This window comes from Mytilus trossulus, chromosome 13 (genome assembly GCF_036588685.1).
Source record: "Mytilus trossulus isolate FHL-02 chromosome 13, PNRI_Mtr1.1.1.hap1, whole genome shotgun sequence".
Taxonomy (NCBI): Eukaryota; Metazoa; Mollusca; class Bivalvia; order Mytilida; family Mytilidae; genus Mytilus; species Mytilus trossulus.
In genome coordinates this window covers 13,297,155-13,324,775 of record NC_086385.1, presented here as the reverse complement: position 1 = coordinate 13,324,775, position 27,621 = coordinate 13,297,155, and the positions used below count along the sequence as shown (strand labels likewise).

The 27,621-nt window shown below is 33.7% G+C and overlaps 2 protein-coding genes across 2 annotated transcripts in view; one reads left to right on the top strand and one right to left on the bottom strand.

The window, feature by feature from the left end:
• The window catches only part of LOC134694100 (uncharacterized), a 32,402-nt gene extending 5,202 nt beyond the window's left edge, over positions 1-27,200 (top strand). Inside the window, exons 3-8 of the mRNA XM_063555095.1 lie at positions 3,435-3,856; positions 4,622-4,790; positions 6,158-6,339; positions 8,223-8,250; positions 10,392-10,451; positions 24,904-27,200. Coding sequence (XP_063411165.1) covers positions 3,435-3,856; positions 4,622-4,790; positions 6,158-6,339; positions 8,223-8,250; positions 10,392-10,451; positions 24,904-27,200 — 3,158 coding nt within the window. The remainder of the gene's footprint in view (positions 1-3,434; positions 3,857-4,621; positions 4,791-6,157; positions 6,340-8,222; positions 8,251-10,391; positions 10,452-24,903) is intronic.
• Positions 14,151-21,179, bottom strand: LOC134693978 (uncharacterized). The gene is made up of 2 exons (XM_063554964.1): positions 21,057-21,179; positions 14,151-20,509 (listed from the first exon to the last, which is right to left on the bottom strand). The coding sequence occupies exon 2, from the start codon at positions 20,404-20,406 to the stop codon at positions 14,461-14,463; it is 5,946 nt and encodes a 1,981-aa protein (XP_063411034.1). The 5' UTR covers positions 20,407-20,509; positions 21,057-21,179; the 3' UTR covers positions 14,151-14,460.
• Positions 27,201-27,621: the final 421 nt, after the last annotated feature.

Here is a 27,621-nt window from a genome sequence, read left to right as displayed (position 1 = left end):
ACCATATGACGAAATATTACGGTTTTCAGTAATTGCTTGGACTGTTATATAAGAACAAACTATAGAAATCAGTTGAAAAAGGCTTGTTTCACAAATATCTTAAGATAGAAATTAATTGTTAGTTGAACAATTGAGTATTCTGAAAATCAATTTTAAGGAAGTACACCACTAATTCATGGTCCCATTACTTTCTATGTTAAATTCCTCCATTTCAACCAGGCACACCTCTTTCATTTTAAGTTCAAATAAAGTGGCAATCATTGCATGTCAAAGCAACACTTTATGGTGTCTTCTACTGAAAAAATCAACATACCTTACATGGCATATAAGAAAGAACTGGTTCCCGGAACTTCGGATGTACTAAAACAGGTACTTCAGATCTGACAAAGAGACCAAATGTACCCTCTTTTTAAAAGTTGGTGCATTTTTTTTAATATTTAAAATGTAAAGTCCAAAAGTATTCTACAATGATCATCAGTCCTTCAGCTTTTATTTGATGCCAAAAATACCTAAATATCCTACATATTTTGAAAGTTACACTCATGCGTAGGAACTATTTTGGGTTAAATATGTACTGCTTTCTGGTATGTGCTTTCTGACTGAGCCTGAATTAGTGGTGTTACACCTATAACAGAACCAAACTTGCTATATTGACTTGAGCATTACTTTATTTCATTATATGACCTATTTCAAGCAATAAAAAACATATAAAGCTTTAATCCAAATACTATTTTACTAATTTTAAGCTCAAATTGGACTGGTAGTAATATATTGATTATCCAAAGAAAACTGCATATGGATATCATATTTTGGTCAACATGCTTTTTTATTCTTAATATCATTGTTTTATCTATTAATTAGGGCCCCAACTAAAAGTCTGGTCGCCCTATAGTGATCAGTCTGTCCGTCCGTCCGTCCATCCTTCTGTCCGTCCGTCCATCCGTCCGTAACACTTTAACTTTGTGTCCGCTCCATATCTAGAAAACCATTATGATTTCATACTTTATACTTTACATGTTTATTAACCACCACCAGAGGGCGTATCATGATGTATGAACAACTGTCTAGGTCAAAGGTCAAGGTAAAAAAACTTTGGTTTCAGTTGACAACCCTGTGTCCTTTGGTGATGATCGTGTCCACTCTATATCTTGAGAACCCTTATGATTTCAAAGTTTATACTTGACATCCATTTTAACCAACACCAGAGGGTGTGTCATGATGTATGTACAACTTCCTAGGTCAAAGGTCAAGGTCAAAAACTTTGGTTTCAGTTGACAACCCCGTGTCCTGTGATGAAGATCATGTCCGCTACATATCTAGATAACCGTTCTGATTTTATACTTAATACTTAACATGTTTATTAACCAACACCAAAGGGTGTGTCATGATGAATGTACAACTGCCTAGGTCAAAGGTCAAGGTCAAAAACTTTGGTTTCAGTTGACAACCCTGTGTCCTGTGGTAAAGATCGTGTCCGCTCCATATCTGGATAACCTTTATGATTTCAAAGTTTATACTTGACATCCATTTTAACCACCATCAGAGGGCGTGTCATGATGTATGTACAACTTCCTAGGTCAAAGGTCAAGGTAAAAAAAACTTTGGTTTCAGTTGACATCCCTGTGTCCTGTGGTGATGATCGTGTCCGCTCTATATCTTGAGAACCCTTATGATTTCAAAGTTTATACTTGACATCCATTTTAACCAACACCAGAGGGTGTGTCATGATGTATGTACAATTTCCTAGGTCAAAGGTCTGTCTGTCTGTTGGTCTGTCCATCGCTTACAATTTTGATTCACACTATATTTATTTACCCAACGTTATTGACAGCGGGGCCCACAGAGATGGCTTCCATCTCAATGATATCAAGTATCTTTTCGGAAGGCTATGTGCTTACCAAAAGTCATATTTTTATCAGAGGTTCTTCATTAAATAAAAATATATTAATCCAAAGTTCAAACATAATTGAGAATATTGTCCCCCCTTTTTTCTTCAAATTGGAAAAGGGCATTTGTTTTGTATAAACCATACTTCTGTGGTTAAACATAGATTATTAAGAGCAATTTATATATCCCTCAGCCAGATAACTTGCTAAACTGGTTCAAAATTGCATGTACAGTAAGATTTTGGAATTCTTATATGAGTATATACCATTTGCCTAGATTGTAAAAGGCTACCATAAGAAAAACAATAAAACTCAAACAAATTATAAGATTATTTGACCAAGAGCCTTTTTGTACCATACACAAGTCATAATATACATGTTTCTTTGATTTCAATCACAAATAATGCAAAATTATGAACTTGGAGTCAAGTCTTAACTGCATGCAGGTTGTATGACCATAAAAGGCTAAACGTTACCTTAGTATGCCAATTTAAGAGCTGAAATTTTCCTTAAACAAAATTGTCAACCAAAAAAAGATGAATGAACATGATTACTAACATCAAATTTGACTTATTTTCATTGGAATAGGTACAACTTCTAAAAATTGGATTTCTGATGATTCTCTGTAATAGGAAGTACACCACTAATTCATGGTCCCATTACTTTCTATGTTAAATTCCTCCATTTCAACCAGGCACACCTCTTTCATTTTAAGTTCAAATAAAGTGGCAATCATTGCATGTCAAAGCAACACTTTATGGTGTCTTCTACTGAAAAAATCAACATACCTTACATGGCATATAAGAAAGAACTGGTTCCCGGAACTTCGGATGTACTAAAACAGGTACTTCAGATCTGACAAACAGACCAAATGTACCCTCTTTTTAAAAAATGGTGCAGTTTTTTTAATGATTAAAATGTAAAGTCCAAAAGTATTCTACAATGATCATCAGTCCTTCAGCTTTTATTTGATGCCAAAAATACCTAAATATCCTATATATTTTGAAAGTTACACTCATGCGTAGGAACTATTTTGGGTTAAATATGTACTACTTTCTGGTATGTGCTTTCTGACCGGGCCTGAATTAGTGGTGTTACACCTTAAAGTCATTAGATTTGTATGTGAAACACATACCTAGTCCTGTATTTGGTCATATCAAAAAGAAGATGTGGTATGATTGCCAATGAGACAGCTATCCACAAAAGACCAAAATGACACAGACGTTAACAACTATAGGTAACCGTACGGCCTTATTTATGTAAAAAAATAAATGAAAAACAAATATATAACACATAAACAAATGACAACCACTGAATTACAGGCTCCTGACTTGGGACAGGCACATACATAAATAATGTGGTGGGGTTAAACATGTTAGCGTGATCCCAACCTGCCCCTTTTAAACCTGGGACAGTGGTATAACAGTACAACATAAGAACGAACTATAAAAATCAGTAGAAAAAGGCTGAACTCATCAGATTGACAAAAATAAGTTGATGGTTTAGGGAGAAAATCAATTTGCTTACTTTTTTATTTTATATATATAGGCCCACCAGATGATTTAGATGACAGAAGAAAAAGATGGTTAATAGTGGGTATATGTCTTCATACAATCATATCTCCAATACTGAGGACATATGTTGTGAATGTTGTCACAAAGCTTTTTTATTCATTAACAAGTCAGAACAAAATTCATAAACAAACATATGGAAGTTTTCTGAAAAGATACTCACCTACCAATACAGAACTAAATTATGAAGCAATTAATAACAACAAAACTTTGTATGGACGGAATAGAGCAAGATATGATTACCGAGTCAAAACTCCTGTGGATTTATCCAGGTTGTTCCTTCAGACACACATGGCACATTTCACAGCATTTGATGATTCGTGTGACTCATCAGCTCTACTTGGTATCATTGTTAGCATTGATAGATTCCCACCAGTTGTACGGGCTGATGCTAGACAGGTATTTTAAAAAATAATTTAAACAATGTATTATATTAAACGAATGAAAGGAGTAGGTGGTTTAAAGCTAAGGCCATAACATTGCCCCCATTTTTAGACAAAATTTCAATGAAAAATTTATTTACTTACCTATGAAATATAGCTTTAATTTACATATTAGCTTTCTTTTCATGACTTCATAAATAGCACACATTTTGATTTTTTTCACAAAATTTTAATGAAAACACGTCAGGCATTTCTCCATGCTCATCTGGATGCATTGACAAAAAAACTTTTAAAATATTTTTTATGTTTGTCATAACATTAAACATGTTTAACAAATATATCTAGACTATTAAGTTTGTTGAAGTCTGCCTCTTTGTTTCTATAGACATAAATCTTGTTGAAATCCAGACGTTTCCTACAAATTTTCACCAAAATCTCTACTTATTTCCCTTTCTTACGTGCCTTTCATTAACTTAAAACAATGGACTTAATATGCAGGGACAAATATATAATGGCCCTAACTGAAATTACTCCTTAAGATTACAAATATGAATATATACAAATATATAACATTTCAACACATCTGAACAGAATTGACATTCTCAACAAAATACCATGTTCTGTAATATAAATCTTGGAATTGTGAAAACAGCTAAAAAATCGATGGCAGTTTTTGTTTTATTTTCATATTGCAAACACATATGCACAGCTAGTGCTTTACCACTAGATTAATGTCCTGTCTTTTTTAAAATTGATTCAAGGAAATACTTCTCTTTATTAGATACGATCAGACATACGTAATCCCTGGGCACATTGTGACTTTACAGAATGGACTGCTACAAAATATACAGATTCCTTCCAGATGATGGGACAACTTATTAGCAACCTCAGGCTGAGTAACAGAGAGGAAAACAGAATCTTAGGAGAACTTAACAGATGGGCAATGAATGGTAAAAGTATTGTTTAATATAAATTGCTTTGCTGCTGTCTTATTGATGTATACAGGTTAACCTGTCTAATCCGACACTTGAGTATTCCAACAGCCTGCTTCAACCGACACATTTTTCTGGTCCAAAAATATGCATATTTCAGAAAAAACTGCTGTCCAATGACTAATTTTTTTCCTCATTTAATTGTATGGTTGTCCTCACGAACTGATTGTCCAATTTAATTGCCAGTGTTCCGACAAAAAACAACAGACATTGTCCTTTATATCGTAGAGCCATTCCCCTGTTCTCAAAAATGACCTCTTGAGTTTCTTTCAAGAAGTGGGAATTGCTTAACAATAGTTTAACGTGGTTCGTGTTGATCATGTATCATTAATTGTACATGTTACACTGTCATTAGGATCAGAAATTGTTATGCTGTTTTTTTTTTCCTCGACAAAGCTTTGCCAGTTTTAAAATCTTTTTTTGTCGTACTAATGATTCTTTTCAAATAACATCTATGACCATGTAAAAATAAGATAAGTAAAACGCCGTCACATGTTTTATGCGCCTGAACCAAGTCCTGAGAATGTTGATAATGTGTACAGACTTCACACGGTGGAAAGTATGCTTTGTCTTTATATTTGATTCCTTTTTAGTCGATCAGAGATCGCTGTTTTTTTGTTGTTGTTTTTTTATCTGTTTTTCTTCTGGTTTTTTTCACCATACAGAAAATGAGTTGATCTTGGTTTTTTCCTTCTTAATTTAAAAATCCATGCCATTTTACTCTGTGGGAAAGTTATATCATTGTCAATCAAATAAATTTCAAGCATTAAATCTCTTAGTGATGGATAGTATTATTTTCAATTTATATTTTTGAGACGATTTGACCCCTTCACATCTTACCTGTTGTTGTGCTCAACTGTATGTGTAGGCAATTGTTGAAAAGGTATATTACAAAGGTTGCTGGTTTGATCTCTACCCAGGGAGAAATTTCGACTCTCCATTGGCACCATTTGTGAGTATGATCTTGAGGAAACGATAATAGTCTGTTGGAAAAATACGACAAATGACTGACCTGTGTTAAGAGAGAGCCATATCTCTTGCATGTAAAAGACACCCTTGTAGATTTGGAACAAAGAGCAGGCTAATGCGGCAACAGGCCAACACACACATGCAAAGTGGAAAAGGATTAATAAAAGTTGCAATAACTTGTTTCCCAATCCACTATAAATAAATATGTTTAAATTACAATGCAAATTTTATGGCATGATCCAAATTGAAGACAACATAAAATATATTCCTCTTATAAGAAAAACATAAAATACGTTTCTGATACATTGATCAGTAATCCATACATGATTATGCAAACAAATGGTCTTGTTTTACAGGTCAACATTGTGGAACAGCACTTGGTTTAGACATAGTGGGGGACATTCGTCAACATACACACATTCTTAGTGAATATGTACAGACTTTATGTACAGAATCAGACAGTCAGTTTATCAAAGTGCAAAAAGAATTATCAAGAATAGAAAACGATTTACAGGGAAGAATAAAGAATTTAGAAAGTGTATGTAAGATTAACAAATAAATATGCAACTATTGTACCTTAGTTACACTTTACAAAGACTCAGTGATATGCACGATATTTTCTGGAATCCATAAAAGGATAAATCATTTTTATTCCATCAGCTGTATTTTTATGCCCCACGTACGATAGTAGAGGGGCATTATGTTTTCTGGTCTGTGCGTCCGTTTGTCTGTTCCTCCTTCCGTCCGTTCGTTCGTTTGTCTGTCCTGCTTCAGGTTAAACTTTTTGGTCAAGGTAGTTTTTGATGAAGTTGAAGTCCAATCAACCTGAAACTTAGCATACATGTTTCTTATGATATAATCTTTCTAATTTTAATGCCAAATTAGAGTTTTTACACCAATTTCACGGTCCACTGAACATAGAAAATGATAGTGCAAGTGGGGTATCAGTGTACTAGGGACACACTCTTGTTTCTTATGTGTGATGAAATAAACAAAGATACATATACAAATTTCCATTTCCATTATCAATTTTAGAAATAGGTTAATCCCTCATGAAAAATGGGGTCTGAATTCTGTATAACAAGTATTCTTAATTTTTCTGAATAATGTCTGAATGGCTATGAAAATGTAGTTTTACGCAAATTTCTGATATTGGACTTTTAAGGAAAAATTCAGACAAAAATCAGAATAGCATTTAAACATCAGAATAATGTAAGAATAAATTATAACATTATTTTGAATGAATTTAGAAAAATTCTGAACTTAAGGAGGCACGTGGATATAAAAGTTGTTACTTTATCATATGGTACAAAAATTATTCCAAAAAATCAATATGTGTTGGCCCCAGGTGACTTTTAAAATGTAGATATCATTGAAAAAGCTCCAAATTATCTCTCTTTGGTACAAAAATAAAAAAATTTTGTATTAAAATTTAAATATCTTTTTTAACTCATCGGTGACCGATGATTTTTTATTGTTGTTTTCAAATAAACTGTACATGAACTAAATAATTGTAAAATTTTAGCGATTTCTGTAATTTAGTTCTTTTTTAATTTCTACATTACCCCTATTTCTCCTATTATTCAACAGAAAAAAAAGACATAGCAAAAATGTATGCTTCTTTCGAAGGCAGGTTGTGAGCGTAAATGGAAAGTGACCCCATATTTTTATTTCATTTTTCTATTAGGTATAAAATAAAGTTAATTTATAGAAAAATATAGCAAAATCTTATATTAAATAAAAAAATATGATTTAGACCCGCGAGCCCCCTTAATCAGATAGATTAAGAAACAATCGGACAACATTCAGAAATATTCAGACACCATTCAGAAATATTCAGTCAACATTCAGATGGATTCAGACAGATTCAGAAGGATTCCAATGTATTAAGAAGGATTCAAATTGTGGATCTCCATACAAAACTTTGAAACTTCTACAACAGAAATTCCCCTGAAAACCAAAAAAAAACCTCTCTTGTAATTGAATGAAAATCAAGGTGCTTACACATTGAAGATGGTCAAAGACTGATATCAGCTAAACAATAATTAAAAAATCCAAATTTTCTGGAAGTTTGTAAGTTAATAGTTTCAATTAAATGAAATTCAAACTTTAAATTTCCGATTCAATTTTATTATCTGATATGGATCTGTGATTCCCTGTTTCTGTTCTTTTCATGCCTCTCTTAATCTCCAGCTCTTTTTTCTTTATGAGTAAATTCACTTCAAAATAGAACAGAATCTGTTCACATAAAAAAATTATATCAAGTAGGTGCAATCTTGTGTCTTGAGTAAATAATATTTTCACACCACACACCAAACTTAACATCAACACTGATTTACTTGATTGCTTCATTACTATACAGTTACTTTTGAGATGTATATAGTTTTGAATTAAATGTCCTTAACTCAATTATTTTTTCAGAAATCTATGAAGCATGATGAAACATTAAGTGAGTATATTTAAAATTGTTTCAGTCATATACCTGTAATAGGAACAACAAGGGTATGGAGTATTCATCTATGATACATAATCAGTACATGCACAGCCAAAAGTTAAAAGCACACCAAAAGCAAAGGAATAGCACATAAATTCTGTTTTATACGACAACAAAAGTATATTAGTATGACGTTGGGGTCGTCGTTGTCGTCATCCGAAGACACATTGGTTTTCACACAATAACTTTAGATTAAGTATATAGAAATCTATGAAATTTAAACAAAAGGTTTAGGGCCTTAAAAGGAATGTTGGGATTGATTTTGGGAGTTTGCGTCCTTAGAGGCCAAAAGGGTTCAAAATTAAACTGTGTTTGATTTCTTCAAAAATTGAATAATTGGGGTTCTTTGATATGTCGAATCTATCTGTGTATGTAGATTTTAAATTTTGTGTCCTGTTTTCAAATTGGTCTACATTAATGTCAAAAGGGTCCAAAATCAAACTTGATTTTAATAAAAAATGATTTTTTGGGGTTCTTTGATATGCTGTCCTGAATTTAAACATGTACTTAGATTTTTGATTATGGGCCCAGTTTTCAAGTTGGTCCAAAATTAAACTTATTTTGATTTCAACAAAAACTGAATTCTTGGGGTTCTTTGATATGCTGAATCTAAACATGTACTTACATTTTTGATTATGGGCTGGGTTTTCAAGTTGGTCAAAATCATGGTCCAAAATTAAACTTTGTTTGATTTCAACAAAAATTGAATCCTTGGGGTTCTTTGATATGCTGAATCTAAACATGTATTTAGATTTTTGATTATAGGGCCAGTTTTCAAGTTGGTCCAAATCGGGGTCCAAAATTAAACTTTGTTTGATTTCATCAAAAATAGAATTCTTGGGGTTCTTTGATATGCTGAATCTAACCATGTATTTAGATTTTGGATATTGGACCATAAATGTCAAATTTAAAATTTTTAAGTTTTTAAGTTTAAGTTTTTAGACCTCATTCATTCTGTGTCAGAAACCTATGTTGTGTCAACTATTTAATCACAATCCAAATTCAGAGCTGTATCAAGCTTGAATGGTGTGTCCATACTTGCCCCAACTGTTCAGGGTTCGAACTCTGCGGTTGTATAAAGCTGTGCCCTGTGGAGCATCTGGTTTATCAATACCTTTTCAAAGAATATTAAAGATATTTCTTACATTACATTTACTAATTTCGAATTCTATAGAGGCTTGTGGTAGAAATCATACTTGGGTTAATACCAAAAGACAACAAACTTTAAAACATATTTAACAATAGAAATAGTGATTCACTATTCATGCTATTGTCTAAAAGAATTCACAAGCATTATTACTGTTGAAATCATCTTATTTAATTAAATTAATGACCAGGAATATCTTTTTACTGTTTGCTTACGAAGTGTAAATCAATGTATTAACAATTCCCAAAAACATTAAAAAAAAGCAATCAAAATTTGGATAGCCGAAGGATAACTGTTACAGCTATTTGGATACTTTGCTTATAAGGTTAGAGATGCCAAGTTTTAATTTAACCTATAGGGAAACCAATTGGTTTCTATTTTGTTTTTTTAAATCAGGAATACAATAATAAGGAGATGAGGTATGATTGCAGCCAACAGCTATCCAAATGAGTCAAAATGATGCTAATTTAAACAACTATAGCTAGGTCTCTGTATGGCAATCCACAATCAGGAAATCCACACTCTATAGTCAGCTATAAAAGGCTGGAAGAAAAATTCAACCGAAAAAACTAACGACCTCATCTTGGACAAAACAATTTATATAAAAAAAACACTAGATATGAAACATAACAAACAAACAAAGACATAACGAAACACTTGAATTAAACATAACAAACAAAGACATAAGGAAACACTAGATACGAAACATAACAAACAAAGACATAAATAAAAAACACTGAAGAAAAGAGAGCAATATAGAACATTGAAGGAACTTCTTATCTATACAACAAAGACACTCCTAATTAAAACAAGTGCTTAATTAGGACTGAAGACAGAAAAGATAGAATAAACATAAAAAAATGTGTGATCTATTGCAACTTGAATTATATACATTTGATGGACTGTGAAACTCAGATCAGGAGATTTGGAAATTTCAATTATTTTTCAGATACCTTGAAAGAAGAAAGAAAAAAGCAAGTTGAAGATCATATTCCCCATCACATTCGAGGTATGCATATTTGTAGTTAACTAAGTCTCTATTATTAATTATCATGCAAGCCCATCAGTTGTTATGTATTTATGTATGTATTTATAACAGATAGCTAGTGCTCTACATTTATATAAACTGGTAGATAGTTGATGGGATAGAACATATTGAAAACAGCATGTTTAATAATTTGATGCATCCATTGCTCCTTTCTGTATTTACCTTTGTAAGGAACACTTAAAGCCAATTATTTGAAAGCCAAAGATGTATAACATGTATATGGACAAAAACAGTTGAAGAGAAAAATATAAGTCATATGGTTTGCTACTGACCCCATACGGATCCATAGAGAGTTAGTAAAATCCATAGGGGGTGAGGCCGAAGGCCAAATCCCCTATGAATTTTATTCACCCTCTATGGATCCGTAGGGGGTCAGTAGTTAACCGTATAACGAATTTATCGGATGCTGGACTTTTTCTGTGGCGTTTTGTTGAAAAATAATCAATGAAACACAACATTACTAGATGCCGTCGCCATTAACGCGTCATGGACCCCATATGAAACTTACTAACCCTATACGGTCTCATAGGGGGTCACCAGGTGACGGCGTTTAACCAATCACAACGTGATAATTCATCTGTGGTCCGATAATAGCCCTCATCTTTCATGCAACCTGTATATTATTGATGAAGGTTTTGTGTTGTATCCAGTTTCAATTTTCAGAAGTAACCTACCGGATATGCAATAATATACAATTCCATAATCGAAAGAGAAAAAAAAAGTTTATAAAGTACAAATTTTACTACACCGGAAACAGAACATTAAGTTAGTTAAATCTGAACATGGTATCAGAGTATAACGTGTTAGATATATTTTTTGTAATTAAAGATCAGCTGCCCTGAACTTGACTTTTGTCTGTGTTTAGCTTGGTTTTTTTTAATTGAATTTTTGAGAAAAGTTTAGTTATTACAGGATTTTATTTTTGCTAACCTCCTAGGTTTGAACAAGCACTTTTTTGCTGTCATTTAGTTAAGTATTTTAATAGCTGTTTTTTTTTTTAATTGAATTTTGAGTAAAGTTAAGTTATTACAGGATTTTATTTTTGCTAACCTCCTAGGTTTGAACAAGCACTTTTTTGCTGTTATTTAGTTCAGTATTTAGCTGGGTTTTTTTTAAATTGAATTTTTAGAAAAGTTAAGTTATTACAGGATTTTATTTTTGCTAACCTCCTAAGTTTGAACAAGCACTTTTTTGCTGTCATTTAGTTAAGTATTTTAATAGCTGTTTTTTTTTTTAATTGAATTTTGAGTAAAGTTAAGTTATTACAGGATTTTATTTTTGCTAACCTCCTAGGTTTGAACAAGCACTTTTTTGCTGTCATTTAATTCATCTTACCACTCTACAACAAGGATCACAGGAAATTTAAAGTATTGAAGTCTACTGCAGCGCTCAAGAAGCAAAAAATAAAAGAAATACATAATCCAGCTTCTTTTCTTTGGAAATACAAGTTAAGATGATCAGCTTTTGTTGCAAATTCCTTGATTTGAAGCAAATGTATGAGGAGATAAAAATACATTAACTTGTTTTTCATTGACCTACTGTTTAAACAAAGGGTTTTCAAAACTCATAGACATTACCATTTATTAGGAAACACTTCAGAAAAAATGTTTTGGTATACCTATTTCAGATACCCTAACAATTTTTAAGGACATTAATAAAAAATTTATTACAAATGTAAGTAAAATTAAGAATGGAAACGGGGAATGTGTCAAAGAGACAACAGAAAACAGCCAGAGGCCACCAATGTGTCTTCAATACAGCGAGAAAGTCCTGCATCCGGAGGCGTGCTTCAGCTGGCTATTAAACAAAAATGTATATTACATGTTGAAATTCAGTGATAGTGGACGTCATACTAAAACTCCACTCCTAAATCTATAAAAGAATTTAAAATTGATTAATCGGACAACTTTAGATAAATGTTCCTTAGGGGATCTAGTTTATAAATTGTATCTGAAGTTTTGATCCATCGACAAACATGGCTGCCATGGCTAAAAATAGAACATAGAGATCAGATGCAGTTTTTGGCTTATCTCTCAAAATCTAAAACTTTTACAGCAAATCTGACATGGGGTAAAATTGTTCATTTGGTCAAGATCTAACACTCCATTGTTGGGTTGCTGCCACTGAATTGGTACTTTTATCGAAATTTTGCATATTTTTGTTATTATTTTGAATATTATTATAGATAATATAAACTGTAAACAGCAATAATGTTCAGCAAAGTAAGATCTACAAAAAAGTTGATATGACCAAAATTGTCAATTGACCCCTTAAGGAGTAATTGCCCTTGAAAGACAAATTTTCACAATTTGCTCATCCATTTTAAAATCTTCTCAGCTGAAAAAGAAGTGAGCAATTCAGGATCTTGAGAGCCTCTTGTTTCTTAAAATGTCCTGTTCCAAATCAGGAATTTGCAATTGTTATTGCATAGTCTGTTTTTATACAACCGCAAAAAACAATTTCTTTCGTATAATAGTACTGCAACTGACATCGAAAAAGACGCTTAGTTAACGAGTTTAATGGTCCGGAATAACACACGGCTGCAAATTGTTTTATATGATAGAATAATATCTATATTTTAATTTCCGTCGGGTCGTAAAATGTTTCTATGGTCACATTTTTGTATTTTATATCTTTAATGGGGGTACCCCTCAATTTACTGTTTTGGGTAGTTACCTTAAAATCCAAAAATATATTTTTTGGTTAAATTAACCTTTATTTTCGTAAATATTTTCTATGCACATATCATCAAGGATCATCGGAATGATGAAGACATAAATATAATACCATCTCCAAGTAAAACTTTCAAACTTAAAGTTGGCTGTTTTTTTAGATAGAAATTTAACGCGTTTTTCTTTGAAAACGAGAAAACGTATGATTCAAAAACAGTATTTGACATTTGAGAGAACAAAACATATTATTGCGATACTGCATGCAAATTTTTTTGGGCAGATTCTAAACAATTTGGTCAAAAACTCAAAAATAAAAACATCATTTGTACCTTTTTTAACTACGGAACTTTCCTATCCGTCAATCAACTCCAGCTTTTATTTTTTCCTTCACAATCAGTTTGATAGTTTCTGTAATGTCAAAGATAAGCTGAACCTGAGTTGTTACTATCTTTTATTGCAGACCTCCAGAGAGGGTAAAAAACTGAAAATATACAAAAATGAATCTAATAAGCACAATGTTCACAATCGACAATTTTCACAAAATAATAGTACAATTAGTCTTAACAATGTTCTCCATACATTGAAAAATATGTCTATCTTATGAAACAACAAAAAATGATCAAAAAATACCATAGAATTACATTTTTCATAACAAAATTATAACCCGAAAAGCGTTCCATACACATACTGTTTTAGGAAAAAACGTACGCCAAAATATATGGCTCTAATGGCGTTCCATACAAAAAAATATTTTGACAAACCGACGGAGTAAAATCAAAAATCGCAAATTAAGAAGCTTAAATTGACTGAGAATTGTGTCTAATAAATGCAGGAATATATATAACCATCAAATAAACATCGGAATGCTTAATTTAACATGTAAAATACAAAATAAGTGTGACGTGAGATATGACTCCTGAGAATCGTTTGAAATCACAATTTAAATCAAAAGGACTGACCTTAGACTTAAAATACGTTAATCGGACATACAAATAAAGGTTATAAACTACAGTTTATCAGAAAACTCACCCTGTGGAGGGTTGAATACCATAAAAAAAGTTTGTTTGGCTTTGCCGCTGTTGCTGATTGGCAGACATCATCATAAAAATCAACATAATGACGGAACAGATCCGTAAATTTCCGGAGTGTGACAATACACTCCCCCTCTGATTTCAAACTGAAATCACCAATTTATAAACAAATTTAAAATAACATGAACAAATTATCAATGCAAAATGTTATAACTGTTGTTAAATGTTCTGACTATTTGAAGATTCAACAAATTAAAATCATAATCATTAGTCTATTTCACTTTCTTTTATTTCCACATGCTCTACCAACATTACTAGTTCGTTGATTGGTCTCACATAACTAACCGGTTTCCCATCACGCACGACACGAATTTGAACCTTTCTGACTTTCTGATCAGAACTAGGGAATGTCTTTTCAACGATTGCGACTGGCCAATAGTTGCGAGCACATTCATTATCTCTTAAAAGTACTAAATCGCCTTCCTTCATATTACTGTTTTCACCAGTCCATTTTTGTCGAGTTTGTAGACGGTTTAAATATTCGTTACGCCAGCGGTTCCAAAACTCTTCTGCTAGAAATTGAGTGTGCTTCCATTGAGATTTCAACATGTCTTTCTTTCCAAACGTTGGAAAAGAAATATTGTCCTGATTTGTTTTATGTGTTAAAAGCATTGCCGGACAAAGAACGCATGGTGATTCTGGGTCCGTTGACACTGGAACCAAGGGTCTTGCATTCACTATTGCTGTTACCTCCGATAACAAGGTAGTTAGAACTTCATGCGTAAGATTTTTCGAACCTTCTCGTAATAACATTGAATCGAGAATCTTACGTGAAACACCAATCATCCTTTCCCACACGCCTCCCATGTGGGAGGCGTGTGGAGGATTAAATTGCCACAAGACGTCGTTGTTTGAGAGAAAACTTTTCACAGAGTCTTTTTCAACAAATTCAGTAATCATATTTAACTCTTTTGAACTGCCAACAAAATTTGTTCCCCTATCTGAACGGAATTGTTTAACTTCACCCCTTAAGGCAATGAAACGACGCAACGCATTTATAAATGAAGCACTGCTGAGCTCCTCTATGACCTCTATATGAATTGCTCTACTGACAAGGCATGTAAACATAAGTGCCCATCTTTTCTGATTAGCTTGTATTCCACGAGTGCGTCTATAAGCTATAGGCCATGGGCCAAAAGTGTCAACACCGACGAATGTAAATGGCGGTGATGGTGTCAATCTGTCCTGAGGCAAATCTGCCATTTGCTGCCAACCGAAACAACCACGAAGCTTACGACATATCACACATTTATGCAGCAATGAAGAACCTAAACGACGACTGCCTAAAATCCAAAAACCAGCTGTACGGATAGCACCATCTGTGAGGCTTCTGCCTTGATGAGCCACTTTTTCATGGAAGTGTCGAACAATAAGTAATGATATATGGTGATGTTTTGGTAAGATAATAGGATGTTTTGAAAGATCTGAACAATCTTTGTAGTTTCGTAAGCGACCACCAACTCTTAAGGTATCATCAACATCAAGTATGGGCGATAGTTGCGAGAGAGAACTGTTGTTATGTAACGATTTTCCATGTTTGATACTGTCTATTTCGTCTCTATAATTTTCCATTTGAACCTCACGAATTATGAATTGTTGAGCTTGTTTCAAAGCATCTGGTTGTTTGTATGCATCTAAATGTTCAGGTTTATCGTCATGATGAGCTCGATTTCTAACACGTTGTTTCAATGAGGAAATTGCTCTGACTAAAGTTCTCCATTCTGAAAACTTTGAGAATCTGTGTGTCCCTAATCTATGTACATTATTTTGAGCTACAGTTTGTGTTTTAGCTACTTGCACCTCTGGGCGAATCTCCTTGTCACTATCAGCATCAACCAACTGATGTGGACCGTTATCTAAATTTTCAAGGGATATGTCATAAAGAAATGCTGGTCCCTTTATCCATAAACTATTTGATAACTCTGCAGGGTTAATTCCACGTGTTGCAATATCTGCTGGATTATTTTCAGTTGAAACATGACTCCATCGTTTTGGATCACAAGAGACTCGAATTCGTCGCACTCGGTTTCCTACGTATACATGAAATCTCTTTGACTCATTTGTCAAGTAACCTAACACTATTTTGCTGTCTGAGTAAAAGTACATTTCACTTTGATCTATACCTAGATGCTCTTTGACAAGATCTGATAATTCTGCGGCAAGAACAGAAGCGCACAGTTCTAATCGAGGAATAGTATTCCCATGCGAAGGCGCAACCTTAGCTTTTCCCAATAAAAAACTAACTGTTACATGGTGTGAGTCAATTAATCTCAAATAAGCCACTGCACCTATTGCCTCTTTGGAAGCATCACAAAAGATATGAACTTCTCTGTTCGAAGCTTCTGCATATGAGATGTCACTATACATACGCGGAATACAGCATTGTTCAAGATCAGGTAACGTATTAATCCACTGCTTCCATGGATGTAGGTAAGTATCAGGTAATGGGTCATCCCATTCAGTGTGTCCTAGTGAAGTCATCATATCACGTAAGAGAAGTTTACCACGAACTGAAACAGGGGCTGTGAAGCCAATCGGATCAAACAGTGAGTTGATCGTTGATAATACACCACGCTTGCTAAATGGCTTGATGTCATGCGCTACTTGAAAGGTAAAACAGTCATTGTTAATATCCCAAGCCATACCTAGGCTTCTTTGCAAAGGTAAGCAGTCATTTTCAAATTTCAGATCTTTGAGATTTTTAGCCAGATCATCAACTGGAAACTGGCTTAACAAATGTTTGCTATTTGAGGCTATTTTATGTAACCTCAGATTACCACCACTTGACAATGCACTTTGAGTTCTCTTAACTAAATCAACAGCTGTCTCAACATTTTGACACGACAACAGACCATCGTCTACGTAAAAGTTGCGATTTACAAAATCCTTCACATCTTGATCAGCAGTCTCAGCAGATTTTCGAAGTCCATAAGTTGCCACTGACGGCGAGGGACTGTTGCCAAACACGTGAACAGTCATACGGTAATCAATCAATGGTTTTTCTATGTCATTATCAGAATGCCAAATGAAACGAAGGTAATTACGATGCTCTTCACTCACTTTGAAATTATAGAACATTTGTTCGACGTCAGCAGTTACTGCTATAGCCTCTTTTCGAAAACGTAGTAAAATGCCTAACAGGCTGTTTGTGAGGTCTGGTCCTTTTAACAGAACGTTATTTAATGAATGACCATTACACACTGCGGACGCATCAAATACCACTCGGATATTGTCAGGTTTTCTGGGGTGATATATCCCAAACATAGGTAAGTACCAACATTCAGACGATATAGCCAATGGTGGCGCTATTTCAGCATGACCATTTTCAATGATTTTCTGCATGAATTGTATGACATGTTCTCGTTTTGTAGAATTAATTTTCAAGCTGTAATCGAAAGATTTTGCTCTCTTCAAAGCTACTTGTTTGTTGTTTTCTAATATTGGCCGATGCTCACGGAAGGGCAATGGAGCAACCCAACAACCATCTGAATTTTTAACAAAACCTGAATTCATGATCTTCAGGAATGTATCATCTTCGATTGATGCTCCAATTTTTTCATCGTTGTCAGTTGTACGGAAAATGTTTGTACCTACTTGTAATTCACTTTGGCAAGGTTTAAGAAAAGTAGCACGGCCATTACTCAAAATGGTAGTCTTGTTTACATTAACGAAATCTAGAATGCCAGGCGGATGAGTTTTTCCGAGACACACTTCACCAATTATAGCCCAACCTAAAGGCAGCTTCTGTGCATATGGGAGGTTACCTTTGCCAAGACGTTGATCGAGTACATGGTGAACTAATATCAAATCTCTTCCTATCAAAAGATCAATCTGTGCATGCTCATAGATTTCAGGAATGTAAGGAGCAATGTCTACAAGATGAGGATATTGCATAGCCACATTAGGGGACGCTATTTCCTGTCTATTGTTCGGAATGTCATTACATTCTATGATAGTTGGTAAGTCAAATGCACATGACCCATCTAAAGCTTCTATCACGTAGTCCCTAGCTAAACGTCCAGATGATGTAAATTTTCCAGCACAAGACGACAAAACATATTCAGTTTCTGGTCCATTATCAGAAAACAAATAAAAGAAGTTGGAAGTGGCCAATGACTTGTTACTTTGATCATCTATTAAAGAATACATCATGTGTGATTGTTCAGGTTGTCCTTTTGGATACACTTTTACTAACATAAGTTTTGAACATGACTTACTGGTGCCAGATACTTGACCACATATTTGTGTGCATGCTGTTATAACTTCTCCTGATTCATTCTCCCCCTCGTGAGATTCTGTGGGTTTGTTCTTTCTAATATTTCCGATATCGGTATGTAAAGCAGAAGGGTGTTCCCGACTTTGACAGACTGAACATTTCAAGAACTCTTTGCAGTCTCTTCTAAGATGGCGTTTAGGCCCACAACAGCGAAAACAAGTTCCATTCTTCTTTAAGAACTCCCTTCGTTCTGAAATTGGTTTCATGCGAAATCCTCTACATTCATTCAGTAAGTGATTAGTTCCATGCACAGGACATACCGAGTCTGAACTTTTTACTTTATCAGTGAACGGTTTCGACAATGAGGTTTCAGTACGTGCACAAGATATCTGATTTCTTGTATTTCCATAACGATTGTTTGTTGTATTTGTAGTATTCTGTACTTTGGCTTCTCGACAATCCTCAAAGAAAAAACTGGGATCATTTTTCATTTTTGCAATCCTTTGCAAAAACTGGGTAAATACTGTAAATGGTGGATATACCATGTGGTTTTGAGTCTTATATCTGGTGGCCTCTGTTGTCCATTTTTCTTGGATATTATATGGCAGTTTTGCTATTATAATGTTTACACCAGCCGATGAGTCATAAACACTAAAAATACTTCTATACATGTCATTCTCTTTAACTGCTTCTATTTCTGAAACTATGTCAAAAAGCTCAAATAAACGTTTATTGTCTTTATTACCGATTTTGGCAAAGTTATTAAGTTTCTTACGTAAAGCACTTTCTACAATTTCGGGACTTCCAAATCTGTCTTGAAGTCTAGCCCAAATTCTGGCTACACCTTGAGATGCGTTTCCTGCATTAGCTGCTCGAATGCTCAATGCTTGTTTGCAACTTTCGGGTCCCAACCATTTTACCAATAAGTCTAATTCTTCAGACGGAGTAACGTTTAATTCACGCATTACATTTGTAAAACTTGCTTTCCAAGCTAAGAAATAACCAGGTGTGTCATCATATTTACAGAGCCGTGATAACAACAAGTCCTTTTTAACAATGAATTGTGTAAACTCTCTACAGGCGTCTGTCTGAGTAAATGTGGCAGTAGGCATTTGATTTACTACTGCTGGTTTAAATGTAGGTGCATCAACATTTAAATTTTGAGTTAAAGGCATATTGGCATTTTGATCAGTTTGTTTTAGTATGAATTCTGCAGTACGTCTTTTGACGTCTTCTTTGTTTGGCTCTGAAATAGCACAATCTTCATCAAAATTCTCATTCAAGACTCTGAGTTCACATTCCGCTTCCTCTATATCGCGTTTCACACTTAGAAGTTTCATGTCTGCTTGTATGGCTGTTTGTTTACGCATAAGTTCAACTTCTTCTTGTGCAAATTTTGCTCTGGTCTTTGCGACTTCAACTTTGGCTCTCTGTCGAGAAAGATGAGAACTTCCTCTTGAACAATTAGATTTTCTATCTACACCAGTATTTGACGGTTCTCTAAATGCGTCAGGTGGTTGAATGATTTCTGTTAATTGTTCACTTTTAATTTTATTTAGTTCTTCCATATCAAAGGTTTGCAACATTGCTTCTAGCTTATCTATTGCTTTAGAGACTTGCTGTTGTAACGAACTAGCAATCAAATTATGCGAAGATCTTTCACGAGAACTTTCATCACACCGTTGAGAAATTAAATAGTCGTCATATTTGCGAGAAATTTCTTCATATTCCTTAAAATGTTTCATTAGTTCTTGTTTATAAGTACAAGCTAATGGTTTAGTCATATGGGTGTGCTCATGTATATCTCCAAAAATCATGTCTATATATCTGTGTTGAATTCGTAGTTTTGAAGTAAACTGTCTTACATTCTCCTCGAACATCAATTGTCCTTCTGGAGTAAGTCTCCTTGCCTCACGAAAAGTTCTTTCTGAATCCATGGTTATTCTTCCCGATACCGAGGTTTTTTACTGTAATGTCAAAGATAAGCTGAACCTGAGTTGTTACTATCTTTTATTGCAGACCTCCAGAGAGGGTAAAAAACTGAAAATATACAAAAATGAATCTAATAAGCACAATGTTCACAATCGACAATTTTCACAAAATAATAGTACAATTAGTCTTAACAATGTTCTCCATACATTGAAAAATATGTCTATCTTATGAAACAACAAAAAATGATCAAAAAATACCATAGAATTACATTTTGCATAACAAAATTATAACCCGAAAAGCGTTCCATACACATACTGTTTTAGGAAAAAACGTACGCCAAAATATATGGCTCTAATGGCGTTCCATACAAAAAATATTTTGACAAACCGACGGAGTAAAATCAAAAATCGCAAATTAAGAAGCTTAAATTGACTGAGAATTGTGTCTAATAAATGCAGGAATATATATAACCATCAAATAAACATCGGAATGCTTAATTTAACATGTAAAATACAAAATAAGTGTGACGTGAGATATGACTCCTGAGAATCGTTTGAAATCACAATTTAAATCAAAAGGACTGACCTTAGACTTAAAATACGTTAATCGGACATACAAATAAAGGTTATAAACTACAGTTTATCAGAAAACTCACCCTGTGGAGGGTTGAATACCATAAAAAAAGTTTGTTTGGCTTTGCCGCTGTTGCCGATTGGCAGACATCATCATAAAAATCAACATAATGACGGAACAGATCCGTAAATTTCCGGAGTGTGACAATACAGTTTCGATGTGATTATGTAGATTTTGTAGGAGAAGTTATTTTATTTTTGAGTGATTTGAATATATATAGTAGTTCCTTCGTGTATTTTCTGTAAATAAGTTATATTTTTGTTTATACAATTTTGACTTTTTATAAAAGTTAACCAAATTCTTTGGATAAGAGTTTTTTTCCGGATAATGACTTAGTTGATATTGTGTGAAAATACATTGTATGTTAATGTTTAACTTCAGAAAAATTGATATGCATGCAAGTTGTCGGGGGAAAAAGTACTATAAGTTTCGCAGAGATTTGGTGTGTGACAAGGTGATGCTAAAACCAACTTCTCTTAACATTCTGCTTTCCTTTGGCGAATCATCAGTGATGTTATGAGACTTAATTGCACCAGAAGGCACAATTGGTGCGTCATTAAATTAGATTGATTAATTGATTGATCGTTGGTTGCTTAACGTCCAGTGGCAAATATTTTATGCATGTTCAGAACGAGAACAAGTTAAGAATAAAAACAATAGGTAGGTTTTGTCATATAATAGAGGCCATTAGGGATGATGGTCTGGAAAATTTAGACTGCCACTGGAAAATGATGGTCTATAGGACTTGGACAGAAATTTTCCATTGCAACGGACCCCTCAAAGAGTTGTTGCAAGGGTTTTTAACGTGCAAAGAACGTGGTTCTCCCTTTACACGAGGCATCGGATTTTAAGTCCCCATTCTGACCGGACGTGACTGCGAACTTGATTCATCCCGCACAGCAAAACAGACGTCCCACTTCGTTTTACTGCCGGTCGGAAGAAGACTAAGTGACCATATTTCGTTTCCCCAGTCACCAATGGGGAACTTTAAATTAGAAACAACAGAAATTCATATCTGTGATCAAACTGATCGACATGTATCCTCACAACCTGACACTTTTATAAGATCTCGCGCTCAGTTTCTTCTTTGTAGTTTGGATATGAAAACCGTGTTTTTCTGTAAAAGAAAAACCTTTACAAAAAACAGAAAACTACACAAAACTGAGTCCTCTAAACGTGTTGACAGTCTTATTGTGCTTATTAATGTGAGTAATCATTTATTCATGCATAACCAAGTACTTATTGAAGTTAACACCTGTGCAATTAAGTAAAATAGTTACTGAAAAAATAGAATTTGAACTTGCTGTCAGTTCATTAATAACGATTGTTAGTGATGTGACTTGTTCTTCCATAAGAACAAGCCTTTCTCATGTATCACATACTCTACATATACCGATCACTTTTACCCAATATTGTCTCTGATGCTTACCAAACTGCCAAGCTCCAGAACTAACTAGACATTGTGACACCTTACAATTCAGACACAGGGGGCCATGGGATATCAAAATACTAGTATAGAGTTTAGCTCTGAATTCAATATAGGGGATGCCATATCTTCTGCAGGAAAATTGAAGTCTATGTTAAGACTTTCAGAATTACACCAAGGAGTTAATGAAAAAATGAAGGATACATTAAAAGAAGAACAATTACTTCACCCTGCCACCAGTGTTCTTATGAGCTATGTCCTCGTTTTGGTAATTCTATGGAAATGATGCCCGCAAAACTTCTTAATAGATATAGGAAGATGTGGTATTAGTGCCGATGATACAACACACCATACAAGTCACAATTTATAAAAGTAAACCATTATAGATCACGGTCCGGTCTTCAACACGGAGCCTAGGCTCAAAAGTTCATTTGTTAGTTAATTGATGAAAAAATAACACAAAGGCGCTTCTGAACCGTATTCTGTCCCTAAAGATAACAAAAATTCGTAAATGTATGGCTATTACAGAATCAATCGTTTCTGAAGCAACATTCGCCCCATTACATTTGGGATTGGCAGTGTAGATATATCATGCGTATGCATATGGGAATATGTGTCACGAACATTGATCGAAACTTTGTACTCACAATGCTTGTGTATTTCCTATGCAAAGGTAAGACTGTATATGACGAGTTTGACCGAATCATGACGGTATTTACGCTCCAGATAGAATTTGTACTAACAAAAATGTGTTTGCTTTGAACAAACTCTGTCCTGCGCCGAACTTGTTCTTATAAAAAAGGGAAGTGTCTAATAATGCTAATACGCGTACTGTATCCGCATATGATGACGAAGAGATCGATTCATGTCCCTGTTTAATGAGTTCTTGAGCTATTGTGTGTCGCTTTTAAAAGTTATATAATGATTATGACTGATTTTGAATTACAACATTAGAAAATTGGCATTGCATTGTATAACTTTTCATCCTTCCCTTAAAAAAATAATGAGTTAACTTTTTTACCAGGATTATTCCACTAAAAAAATGTTCATTAACTAAACTGACTTTGTTTTACACTCATTTTTTTAAACCTCGCATTCGCCTCGGGTGACTAAAGTATATTTTGTGTTATAACTGCTCGGTCCAGGCTTTGCAAATAAACAATATGTATTTATCTATAACTAGAAACTAATTTTAACAAAATACACAACCTTCACGATGCAAAATTAAAAACACTGTTTCAGTGCTTGAATTTTGTTGTTTTCAAAGATAGAAAAAATATTGAAATAATTTGATAAACTGGTGTTTTATAGTTTAGAAAATAATTCTGTAATATACTGTAGTGAAACATTATACACAATATGAATGTTTATGGATGTGAAAAGGTCAAGGCCTCTTATTCTTTTGCTATGTCTTAAATGGAAAAAAATCAGAAGGTTCCAAATCAACGCCATTTTGTAATGACAGCTCTTCATATAAGTAGTCAAAGTTGTCGTTTTAACATCGTCAATAGCATATGCTTATAATTGAATCGTTTTTGTAGCATTCTATTGAATAAATATTAGAATATTTCTCCTTTTTGTCCTTGTGTTTGAAATATTGATATTTTTGGGTCTGACCTTTGACCTCAATTTTACAAAATTGTGACCACTCTGGATTTTTACGACCCAACTTTTCTTATTGTACATGTTTTCTTCTTTCCATCGATATATGATTTAGGTGTGTGTTCTTCCGGACCATTAAAGTTTTAAAATATGAACTCTGGTTGCAGTACTATAATACTATGATGTCGCTGTGGTCGTTGTCAGCTACGGCGTTGGCATCCGAAGACATTTGGTTTCCAGACCATAACTTAAGTTAAAGTAAATGGATCTCTTAGAAAATGAAACAGAAGGTTTAATACAACAAGCGAAAGGTTTGGGTTAATTTTGGTGGTTTTGGATCCAACGGTTTATTAATTAGGGGCCAAAAAAAAGCATTTTTTTAGGGGGACATTGGAACTCTTTTATCATTGTTCTTTTATCAATGTTCATGTGATGAGGTCAGTTGCTATGTTATAAGAAGTTATGTATAGCTTGAAAGGGTATTGCATCATTTGGTGATATGGCGTTGATCAAAAGTCAATCAAGCAAATAGTTCTATCAAATTATCTTAAGTATGAACCCCATAAAGTGTTGTTTATACACAAATTGGTCAGCAATTCATCAGCACAAATGAAAAAGGACACTCGGGAGAGTCTTTAAGAGTATTCAGCAGTTTTCATAAGAGCTTGACTCATGAGCTGTTTTCATGAGAACAGATTAATCATGGACCATAATTTAATATTAGAACAGAGGAAGGGACATGGAGATTTGTAAATGATTATCCAGGCATATATCTTCAGTTCATGGTCAAAATTAAATTTACAAATCAGACATCAGTTTGTACAATTTCTTTTCTTTGCAGCTCACCATGGACAAGAAATAGGAGAATGGGAGCAAGATCAAACTACCTTTTTTGAAACCAGAGCAACACGTCACATACTGGAGTCTCTATCCTTACATAACTGTATTGTTGTGACAGGAAGCTCGGGCTGCGGAAAATCTTCAAACATACATCAAGCTGCCTTACACTTACGTGACAGTTTGGAATATGAGATAATACCAGTGTTAACAGGACCAACAGACATTATGAATTATTATAATGAAAATAAAAAACAAGTGTTTATTGTTGATGACATCTGTGGAAAGGAAACAATTAACATGCAGACATTACAGACGTGGAGAGATTATTCAGAAAAAATGGAGAAAATATTTAAAGTTGCAGAAAAAGATGTTGTAGGTAAAAATGATGAAACAGTTTTAAAGGTATCAAGTTCAAAATTACTGCTGTCTTGTAGACTGCATATATATAAAGAAGCACAATTTCAACATATTTCATTATTCACAAAAAAAGAGTGCAATTTATTATCACCCGAGTTGTGTCTGCTGGAAGTTGAAAGAATGCATATGCTGCATAAGTATTTTCCGGATGACATCATTGACAATATAAAACAAGTCACAGAGAATGTTGATTACTTTCCCTTACTTTGTAAATTGTCAAAAAACAAAACATCTGAGGAAGTGAAGAAACTGTTTACAGCTCCTTTATTCAGTATTAAACAGAACATGAACAACATTATAAATGAAAACAAAGAACAATTCTGTGCTCTTGTTCTGTGTATTGTTTTTAATGATGGATTCGATACAGATTGGCTCAAATTAGGATCAGTTTCAGAAAGGAAGAACATGGAAACGGACAAACTTGAGAACATTGTTAAAGAATTTGACATAGACTTAAGCAAACAGAAGCATAGAAATTCTTTAAAAGCTGGCTTTTCAACATTAAATGGCACCTACTTAAAACTGAGAGGAACAGAGTATAGAATGATACATGACAAAATATATCAAATGGCAGCTGTAATCTGTGGACAACACCTTACAGAATGTTTTATCAAATATGCTCCAACTGTATTTATTCGGGATAATTTCATTTTTGAATCTGTAACGAAAGTCCATGGAAATGATGATTTAATTGTATTATCGAAAGATGAAGAAGAATATTATTTTGAACGACTGTTATGTGACTTAACAAAGCATGTCCTTATAAGTACATTCGATAACTACCAGTTAATTCATCAGACATTTAGAGATAAATTAATAAGCTTTTTAAGAATGAATGAGGATGCAAAAATAGTACTAGAGAAGCTTGATACACAAGGTTGCAAAACAATCCAAGATGGTAATCTAGAATATCTGTTTAAAAGAAACTATTATACAACTCCTTTAATAGAATCAGCAACAATGGGATACTTTGATATCGTTGAATTTCTGATTGTTGATGTTAAATGTGATGTGAATAAAACAGACGAACAAGGCAATTCTCCATTACATAAGGCATCTAAAAGAGGACATACAGCTGTAGTTAAACTATTATTAGAGAACAATGCTGATGTATCTCAATGTAACATATATAAAGAGTCTCCATTGTATGTGGCCTGTGAAGAAGGGTATAAAGATACTGTAGAACTGTTACTGCGGAAGAATGCTGATGTTAATCAGTGTAATATTTATGGTCAGTCTCCATTGTATGAAGCCTGTGAAGGAGGATATAAACATACAGTAGAACTGTTACTTCAGAACAATTCTGATGTCAATCAGTGTAATATTGATGGTCAGTCTCTATTGTATGTGGCCTGTAAAGAAGGACATAAACATACAGTAGAACTGTTACTTCAGAACAATGCTGATGTCAATCATTGTAATGTGGATGGACAATCTCCATTGTATGTGGCCTGTAAAGAAGGACATAAACATACAGTAGAACTGTTACTTCAGAACAATGCTGATGTCAATCAGTGTAATGAGGATGGACAATCTCCATTGTTCGTGGCCTGTGAAGACAATCATAAAGATATAGTAGAACTGTTACTGCAGAAAAAGGCAGATGTCTCGCAGTGTAATACAAATGGAGATTCTCCTTTACATGCGGTTTGCAATTTTGATTTATATTTCAATATTTTATTTATGACACAATATTTTATGACACAATATTTTAAGAGAATCTTTGAAACTGTTAAAGCGTTACTTGCACGGAAAGCAGATGTCACATTGCATAATAAGAATGGTCAGACACCACTTGATATTGCCCATGCATCACAATGTGAGGAACTTGTAAATATTTTTGAGGAACATCTTCAACTAAAAGAATCACAATTAAAGTAAACATTTCATGAATTTGAGTTTATATTTTACAACGAAGACATATAGTAACATTATAATAATGGTATCACTATAAAGGAAGTCAATGTATGTATACATAATCAAGGTTTTACTTTAACATAACATTATTTTTAATCAGTTATTCAGGTTATCAAAAGGAATAAACAACCAAAATAACTAACACGATTTATCTGAGATTACAATATGTACAGCAAATGCCTGGACAATATTTAATAATTTCTACATTCTCTTATGACATTGATTTTATTGAATTTTGCAAGTTATAAAAAAACATGACTCAAATAAGTGATATATAAAAGAGCATTATTATTTCAACACAACTTGTAAAGTTTATTTTGAACTTTGAACTTTATTTTATTTGATCACTACATACTTTCAATAAGAGGAATACAATATTTACATA